At 49.2% G+C, this 9,747-nt stretch overlaps 1 protein-coding gene across 1 annotated transcript in view; it reads left to right on the forward strand.

The window, feature by feature from the left end:
• Window positions 1–5,857, forward strand: part of arhgap15 (Rho GTPase activating protein 15) — a gene marked incomplete at its 5' end in the record, with an annotated part of 54,774 nt that extends 48,917 nt beyond the window's left edge. The window contains one exon of the mRNA XM_080019525.1: window positions 5,389–5,857. Coding sequence (XP_079875651.1) covers window positions 5,389–5,572 — 184 coding nt within the window. The 3' untranslated portion in view covers window positions 5,573–5,857. The remainder of the gene's footprint in view (window positions 1–5,388) is intronic.
• Window positions 5,858–9,747: the final 3,890 nt, after the last annotated feature.

Raw genomic sequence — 9,747 nt, forward strand, 5'->3', positions numbered from 1 at the left:
CTGACTTTGACACGCTGCCGCTGTATAAGCCCTGAGTCAGGGCTGCTGTGCTCTGTTCTCTACTCTTCGACGAGGCAGATTGACAGAAGGGTCAAAGTCGCCCTTTTGAGGGGACGGCGAGGTCGGCCAGCGTCCTGCCCTTCCTCAGCACTATCCAGGTCCCACGTGAGGGCTGCGGGAAGTGACCTCGGTGCTGCGTGCGCAAGTTGACTGGCCTCTGTCCACTCTGGCCGTCCTGGTCGAGCTAAAAGGGGCCATATGGCTAAAAGCCCGCGTCCCCGGAGAGGTGTTCCATCCCATCCCGAGCCGTTCTCCATATTTACCAGCCCGCGCGGGAGGCCAACTGACTCATTTTAGATTTATGAGCCCCTCCCCAAACTGGAACATACCCCTTGGCTGCGGCGCGGAAACGTGTTTGTCTGTTTGGTTTTGCATGCCAGGTTCCTCAATTAGTCCAAAGCTCCCTATTCATATGCCCGCGGAAATTGCCCTCGGAGGATGGATGGATGGACGGACACCGACTGCTCGTTCTCGTGTTGTTTTCGAAGAAAGAAGAGATGGGTGGGAACTGGGAGTTTTAAATCCCTGGCAGTACCTCTGAATCTGTCCCCACAAAATCCCCCCGCACCCCTCTTGCCACGCAAATAATGACCCCCCCCCCCCCGAGATCATGTCATGCTACAGCATGGCACTGACTTCCACCACACCCACACCTACTGATGTGGGCTACTTCCATATTCCCTCCTTTCACTTTCTTCCTCTCTCACCCCATTCCGTGCCCCCCCCCCCCATCCCCCTTTGTAGTACATGTCGAAAAACTAAAGCCTCTGCCTAATCTAAATTGCACAGCCGACCACAGTAAATGAGGATCATGTGTCGATTTCTTTATTTATTTGTTTTTTCGCGTACTTTCATTAATATTATTATTATTATTATTATTTTTATAATTATTATTATTATTATTATTATTATTATTATTATTATATTGCTGTGAAAAATGGCGCCCGGTGTCTCACCCGCAAGCTCCTACTGGGATGTCACCAGGGGCGGGGGCACAGGTGAAGACAGTGGAGGATTGGGACGAAGCAAACTTTTTCACGGCTGCCTCAGCTGACCACAGCAGCGCTTATCAGAGACGTCGGACAAGATCACGGAATGGCGCTCGAGTGTGTGTGTGTGTGTGTGTGTGTGAGCGCGCGTGCGTGTGTCTGTGTGTGCGTGCGTGCAACCTCCTCGCTCCTCTCCCACATGAAGGTTTACTTTGAAAACGAAGAGTGTTTTTTACGACTGCTGGGCTCCTTCACTCGGGGGTTTTTTTAGTTTTTTTTTTTTTCTTATTTCGGTCCTGGCAGGGGCCGGGGCCCTTCACTAACGCAGGAGTCTATGAAGTTTTTTTTTTTTTTCCCCCGTCTCCTTTGTTGTGGCTTCATCCTCTGCCTGTGTGGAACCAACGCCCCCCCCCCCCCCCCCCCCCTTCCCTCCTCCTCCTTCCCCAATCCTTCGGGTCTGGCTTCAATATGGGCGCCTGTGTACTCGCATTGTGATGATGTGGTCAGGGAAACCAGATTCTCTGAAGTGTACCTTCACTTAGCCGTTCTATTTCTTCCCTGGTTCTGTGGGTGTTTTTGTCGCTGCCGCTCATGGCTGCCATTCACCGCAAAAGGGCGCGGTTTTTTCCATCTCCCCCACCCCCCTCCTCCTCCCCCACCAACTCCACCCCCCACAAACTTCTCGCTGACCTTAAGCGAACGGCTTGAAATGCGAGCGAGACCTGAAATCACTGAGTACCCCACCCCACCCCGGAGTGGATTCCATCGTTGTTCTTTTTTTTAAGTGTGTGTGTGTGTGTGTGTGTGTGTGATCAATGTGATTGAAGGGTAAACCTGGAGATGCCTACTGGAAACATTCCCCACCCATCTCTCTCTCTTTCTCCACTAGCCCTCCGTCCTCCTCCCACTTCCACTTCCACTTCCTCCTCCTCCTCCTCCTCCTCCTCCTCCTCCTCCCCACCTCAATTTATTATCTGCCCTGTGATCCTGAAGGAGTCAACGATCCTGACCCAATTAGTGCAAGCCTTCCAGGCGAGCGACGGAGGAGGGGAGACGCCATCATGGTCCAGCTCCCATATCCTGTCATGTCGCGCCCCCCGCCACCCACCGCACTGGAAAGGGAAAGGGAATTTTAAAAAAAACACACACGCAAAAAAACCCCTGAGATGCTAATTAATTAGCACGGGCATCTTGGTCGGCGATGCTTACTCGGGAGGAGAAGGAAAGAGGGAGGGGGGGGGGGTATCAATGGTTCGTCAGTTCACATCAAGAGACCCCCATTGTCACCTCCTCCTCCCGGGCACGCCGGACACTCACCCTTGTGCACCCCACCATGGATACCCCCGACCCACCCCCCGCCGAATCCCCTCTAAGCCAGTGAGCTGGGCTCGCAGGGGAGCGCGTCCACGGTCACTCCGCAGGACAAGTGGGAAGTCGGAGGGAAAAGTCCAAAATGGTAAGTGGTGGAAAGGATGGCGAGGAGGAGGAGGAGGAGGAGGAGGAGGAAGAGGGATAGCGGCCCCGCTGTATTAACACTCCCAGCTGATTGCCAGCGAGCTGAAGGATTAGCCCGGCAGAGCACTAGGTGATGTATTCCTCCTGTGAATATACAGTAGAATGACTTTAATAATTGAGTCTCCTTATTTGAGATCATTAGTGAGCCATTAGGCATGGCAATCCAGACCCTTAGATCATTGTAGGCTTCTAATTAAGTTAAAATGCTGATGCCGGGACAGGCACGGAACCAGTGATGTACTGTGTACACGCAGAGGGGCTGAGGTTAATTGCAGACATAAATGGGAAATTATAGCGTGTACACATTTCTAATCGGGTTTCACTTACAACTGCACTCAGGGACACACCCCGAAACACTTAGTCAAGAAATGTACAATAAATACTATACGGTAGAGACACAGAGCGCACGAGTCGTTCCCCATGTATTTACCTGTGGTTCTTTCAGGGGAAACGGCATATTTGTTCATTAACGGTGTCATATTTCATTGTAAGGGATTAGGTTTTAGCGGGTTTGGAGGGTGCCGGGTTGGTGATTTGTCCAAAGAATTCATCTGCAATAACCTGTCTCGCTAAACTTTCGCTTTAGTTACTCTCTCTCTTGGCTCCTTTCCTCCATTCTCGACTCTTTACGGAGTCGGCGTTGATCCCGTAAAAACTCCGTAACCGCGCCTCCGGTGACACCCAGTGAATGACCCATGCGCAGTTCACCACCCACCTGGAAACAAGACGCCCCAATCTGGAGGCAATTACCGTGACTTACCCGCAACAATTTCCAACGACTGCTTTGCTGCACATTTTTTTCTTCCCTCCCTTTATTTACAGCTCGACGACGCCTCGTGACACACGCGTTATTTCTTAAGAACCGAACGGCGGCGTGAAAAAAAGGCGCGACGGCGCCACGTGAGGCCGCGTATCGGGCTTCCACGTACCCATTATTCCTTCTTTCCTCCCGGTAACCCGTCGCCGCGGATGCGTTTGGACGTGGCGGATTAAAGGCATATTTCAAGGAAAATCCTAATGCCTTCGCTCGCGAGTGAGACGAGGATAATTATTCGAAATGATTACGTCAACGCGGATGCTCGTCAGGACGCTGCTTTTTTCGGTTAATGAGGTTAAGTAGTATGCATAGCACGCTCGTGCCGCGCCCGCGCCCTAATGGCATATGGCAGGGCAAGATGTTGGCCATCACAAGTCATCAAGTGTTCGCCGGGCCAAGTTTTAATAAGTGACGGATACATCCCGATAGATACAGGCGCGTTTTGACCTTAATAATGAAAGATCCCCTTCGAGGCGGAGCGTATATTAATTCGAGGAAAAAAACCCGAAATGAAACAAAGGAGCCTCCATCGTGCGGAACGTAACCGCTCCGTGCTACAAAGGTGGAGCACTCACAGCTCGCTTGCGTTTCGGTCTTTGTGTTTTCATGGCATGTTCAAGCCGCAGATAACATCACTTCAGCTCCCTCTCTCTGTTTCTGGAAATACCAGCTCTCAGAACACCGCAGCAGCGCAGACTAACACGCCTGGCACCCTGACAATACCTTTTGGATGCAATTATGCTCTGAGAGGCCCCGGCGCGGATCCCTTTTTTTTTAGGGCAAGGAGGGGACTTCGATCCCACCTCGGAACACTCCGTCAAGAAGCCCACTGACAGCTTGGAGCGGGGCCCCGAGCCGCAGTCCTTCCATCTCTGTTCCAGGCCTCACTCCCATAGCGGGCCCAGCAGCCTGCGGCCTGCTGCCTCCTCCTCCTCCACCCTGCTCCACAAGTCTGGCCCGCCGCTGTCCCCTGGCCAAGCCTCAGCACAAGGAGAACTCGGCAGCTTTTGTCGCTCTCGCTTCTCCCTCCCGGACGCTGCCTTCGCTTGCGAGTCGCGAGTCCTCGTATGCTCCCAGCTCCGAGGTTAAGGTCTCACTTTCCTAATGGAACACCTTCCCAAAGATCTCGCTCCCAACAGGGGGAGGACGTTTCGCGCCGGCACGTTGTTCACCGGGGTCCCGATCGATGCGGACTCTCGGCTTTCGCAAAAAACCAACCACCCTTCCTCCCCGACCGCAGAGAATGTAGTTCTTACATGAATTCCAGTGTGGATCTGGGTTTTCCCGTGCCAAGCTCTTCTGGTTTCCCTTCCCCTGTCACAGCTCCAGCTCTCCGCTCAAACCTCGAGCCCCGCGTTACTTTTAGAGTCGATTCTGCAATGCCCGCTGTGTTGAGTGTCAAATTTTGCGGTGTGGGGGGGGGGGGGCGCCTTTTGGTTGTGGCCGAACCTGCGCCGTAAGAAGCACCTAAAGACAGGGTTCACGAAATAACATAGTGCTGCTGCCAGAGCTGAAATGAGATACACCTTCAGCCAGGGGCCAAAGAAATACACATGAAAAGAAATAAACCCTAGAACAGTCGTTCTCAACCTTTTTTCGTATCAAGGACACTCAATATGATGTCTATGCATTAGGCCATGGACCCCATTTGATAAGATATTGTCTCTGGGAGCCCCTTCCATAACTGCCCGTGTCTTTACAATGCAGGAGATAACAGGGAAACTATGACCAGAACAGTCATTATCATACATTCTCTAATGTTGCTAACCAAGGGAAATATTGGTGAAGTTTAGAAATCATTGTGCTGGGAATGGGATGCCCTGGAAGCTCTTGAGGGACCCCCTTGGGTGTGTGTGTGTGTGTGTGTCTGTCTGTCTGTCTGTCTGTCTGTGTGTGTGTGTGTGTGTGTGTGTGTGTGTGTGTGTGTCCACTGCTATCGAGGACAACAAATAAATGGTTTTGGGGAATTGGATTCAATCATTTTCCCTTTGTCTTTGTCTTTGACAGAGTCCTTGTGTGCTCGTCGAAAAACCTGATGTCCACTCAGGGCATCAGCATCGTCTTCGGCCCGACCCTGATGTGGCCCGAGTTGGATTCGGGGAACATGGCCGTCAACATGGTCTACCAGAACCAGATCGTGGAGTTCATCCTCATGGAGAGCCGCGAGATCTTCAACTTCCCCCGGGATTAGCGCTGCGTGTTCCCCGCAATGCGGGACTCCGTCCAACCACGTCCTAGAAAGTCTTAAAAGTCTGTAGGTTTTTTTGTTTTTTTAGGAGCCGTGTGTGTTTGCCGGAAGACGCCGAGCTGCCGATGCTTCTGAAGGTCTGAGAAGAAGATCCGAGAGAGATGCGCTGACAGGTTTCACTGTTTGGATATGTTTGTACTCCAGAGCCTTTCTTTCACCTTCATTTTTTTCCTGGGGGAGGAGGGTTGGGGCGGGGGTGTTGACTGGGAAAACAGGCCTAATGGCTCATGATCAGTTCGTAAACATACAGTACCTCCCGATAATGACATTCATCTGAGTAGAAACATGTACAGGCTTGATGCGAATACAAACAGACGTATTTAAAGGCATATCTTTACCGGCTGCAGTTTTCGCCAAATGAAGTCCCTCTATCCCCGCGTCCCGGGTCTGCCCCTTAAGCGCCAACCCTATGGAACGTCCCTCCATTTTTTGTGTATATATTTTTTTTTTTGTTTGTTTGTTTTTGGGGGTTTTATTTCTTGCATGGTGGTGCGAATCACCGCCAAGACCAGGGCTGTCCCCACCGAGCCCAGCATCGGAGGGGCGAGCGGCTGCTCAGCCCTCCTCCGACCCCCGCCCCCTTCCCCCCAAAAACCAAACGCAATTAAAGTGCAGACCAGCGTAAACTATGTATCGTAAGCGAGGCGCAGTTTAGGGATAAAAAAAAAAAACAGACGACAAATTATCTTCCCACAAATGTGAATTTTGTGGGGGGGGGGAAGCGTGTTCTTTTTTTTTTTTTTTTTTGCTGCATACACTATTACATTGATAATCTTTTATCTGGGGGGGTGACATGCCTAATTTGACAATTTTAAACTTTGAACAAGGCTTGATGAAGGCTGAATAATGAACTGGAATTAACATAGCATTGCGTCGAAACAAATCATGGTATCCAGATGCTGCGTTATTACTGTGTTATTAACTGTGCTGCCATTTGTGTCAATGAGCAATTGAATTTTTTTTTTTTTATGAAATGAATGACATAACATTATTTCACATGATCAGAGTCACACTGAAACAAGTGTTAGTGCTGGGAGTGGATTGGGAATACATATACTGTATATACTATATATACAGTGTGTATGTATATATATATCAGCCATAATATTAAAAGCACCACAAATAACCTCATATATACTGTATGTGTAGCTTCCCCTCATGCCTCCAAAACAGCTCTGACCCGTCATGGCATGGACTCCACAAGACCTCTGAAGGTGTCCTGTGGTATCTGGCACCAAGACGTTAGCAGCAGATCCTTTAAGTCCTGTAAGTTGTGAGGTGGGGCCCCCATGGATCAGGCTTGTTGTTCCAGCACATCTCACGGATGCTCGATTGGATCAGACCCTAACCCCGACCATCCACGTGATGTCGAAGAAAACGTGTTCAGACGTCATCTAATAATAATAATAATAATAATTAATAATAATAACTTAAATTTGTATAGCTCGATTAAAAAAAACCCAAGGGACAAGGCAAGGGGGGGTGGGGGAGAAGGAAAACAGATTAAGGGGAGAGAGGTGCAGGAAGAAAACAGACCAGGCCATCTTCTTCCATTGCTCCATGGTCCAGTTCTGACACTCACATGCCCAGTGTAGGAGCTGCGGCTATGCAGCCCCATGCACTGTGTGTTCTTAACCCTTTCTATCATAGCAGCATTCACTTTTTCAGCAATGTGTGCTACAGTAGCTCTTCTGTGGGATCGGACCAGATGAGTTAGCCTTTGGTCCTCATGCAGATCAATGAGCCTTGGGCTATGACCCTGTCGCTGGTTCACCGGTTGTCCTTCCTTGGAACACTTTTGGTAGGTACTAACCACTGCATACTGGGTACATCCCACAGGACCTGCCGTTTTGGAGATGCTCTGACCCAGTCGTCTAGCCATCACTATTTGGCCCTTGTCAAAGTGGCTCAGATCCTTATGCTTGTCCATTTTTCCTGCTTCCAACACATAAACTTCAAGAACTGACTGTTCACTTGCTGCCTGATATATCCCACCCCTTGACATATATATATATATATATACACACACACACACACACACACACACACACACATATATATACACATACTGTATCCATACATACATACATACATACACTAGATATGTTGTATATTGTTAACTAATGGGTTTTTTGCTTTGGAGAATAACTCAACTTTCCATTCCTATACAATAAAGCCGTTGATCATCTGTGATACACTATAAACTGGAGGTTGTATTTCTTGGCAGCTTGACCATTAAAATGGATTGTTTTAATTACTTTTTGTATGTAGTAAGAACATGGGTCTCAGAAATATACTGATATAAGGCTACAGCCCTGTCAGCGGTGGGCTGACAGGGCTGGTTAAAATAAGCGATAATTCAACACTAAGGTTTCTCAATCTATTTTCATCCACCTTTCCTCGACTGATGTGTATTGATTTTTAGTGATTTTAAGAGCAATAAAAAAGGTGATGCTGTGCGTAGGCTTCTTCCACACTACCAGATCTGTACACAGTCAAATGTTCAGGCCAAGACCGAACCTATGATTCTCACTTTCTCTCTTTCACCCACATATCACCCACTCTCGTATTAGGCGTGGGGCAAGGAGATTGCTTCCGATAATTTCCGATGACGGACGAGCCCTGGTGGAAGGACGGCTGACTAATGGAGCCCTTCCTGGAGAAAAACAGTCAATCAGGGTGTGGAGCCGTGGACCTTGTGGTCTGATGATGATCACAGGGCTCCTATCGCGCTGTCTGTCAGCTCCTATTCCACATGCCTGGCCCTCAAAAGCTGAACGGCATTAAAAGATGCGACCATTTTGGATATGTCGCTGCTTGGAAGCCGTGCAACGTTGGAGCCGCACAACATGTCGGGAGCATTAAAACTACTAATCCTAACCGCTGATGTACTCGAAGAACACTGGTGGCTTAAAGCTCACGGTTCAGTCACGGCAAGAGCTACCAAGATGCACAATTTATAACGGTAATAACGGTTGCCCAGGGCAACCAGATTTGGGCCACTGTCAACCATCTCATGTGGTCTGGTCGATCCATGGTAAACCACTTTTGACCACAAAAATGGTGAAATGCAATACAAATGACTGATCCTACATAGAGGATGATTATCGGTCTATTATAAAATGATTAAAATTCGGCTACCATTTTGTCAGTCTTGGCAACCAACAGTTGATGCGTGGCAGTTGCCAACTTGGCAACCACTTCTAAAAAGTTAGCGGCGGGGCCCTGGTGATTAAGCTTTCAACGGATGTCAAGGTAGGAATTATGTCTTTTTTTTTTTTTTTTCACAACTGCCTGTGGGATTGACAGCGCCCTCTGCTGGTGAACAGAGGTGGAGAACAGGTGTTCTCCATCACTCTGCCACGGCCGCATGAAACGCCCTCCCAATGCCTTCATTGAATTTTAGCTTTCTGTTCCGGTGGCTATTTTGGGGACCAGTGTGGGGAACGCCAGGTACAGCGTAGGGGTTTTAAGAAACTGCCTCATCCACCCCGCCTGTTCTCACGGGGCACATGGGAATTACCCGCACTCTTCTGATTAAAGGGACGGAGTTAAAATCTCTAATGATATCCACGGCATATTTTTTGACAGTTATTCTAAATCTTATGGCCACCCCCGGAGCGCAAAAGGCCTTTTGACTGGCACCGGTTTACAGCCCACAGCGCGATACAGATCGGGGCCGACGGAATCCGGGCTCCGTCCTAGCCGGCGCGGGTGCGCGGTTTGAGCGATCTATTATTATGGCGGAATTGTCAGTCGAGCGGAAAGCCATTTGGGAGTTTCCGCAGGAGCCTACCTCTCGGACAAAACAAAGCCGGGAGTCAAAACCCAGATCTCATATTCAACCAGGCATTTCCACGGCGGCAAATGTGATTTGTGTAAATACTGTCGAAAAACCTTGCTCCGTCAGCATATGGATCCAGTGCACAAATAATCCCCATGGAAAAAAAAATACTATTGTGGCCGTGTGGTGCGGAATGACAGTGCTTCACATCAGTTTCAAATCAGCCCGGCGCTTTCATATTGGCTAACAGCAGTTTCTTTTTACTGTATACCCATTAAAAAAAGCCCAATGCAAAGACTCTGCCGGTATGGAATTTCTCTCTCTCTCTCTCTCT

Source organism: Zeus faber (genome assembly GCF_960531495.2).
Source record: "Zeus faber genome assembly, chromosome: 18".
In the NCBI taxonomy this organism is placed as follows: Eukaryota; Metazoa; Chordata; class Actinopteri; order Zeiformes; family Zeidae; genus Zeus; species Zeus faber.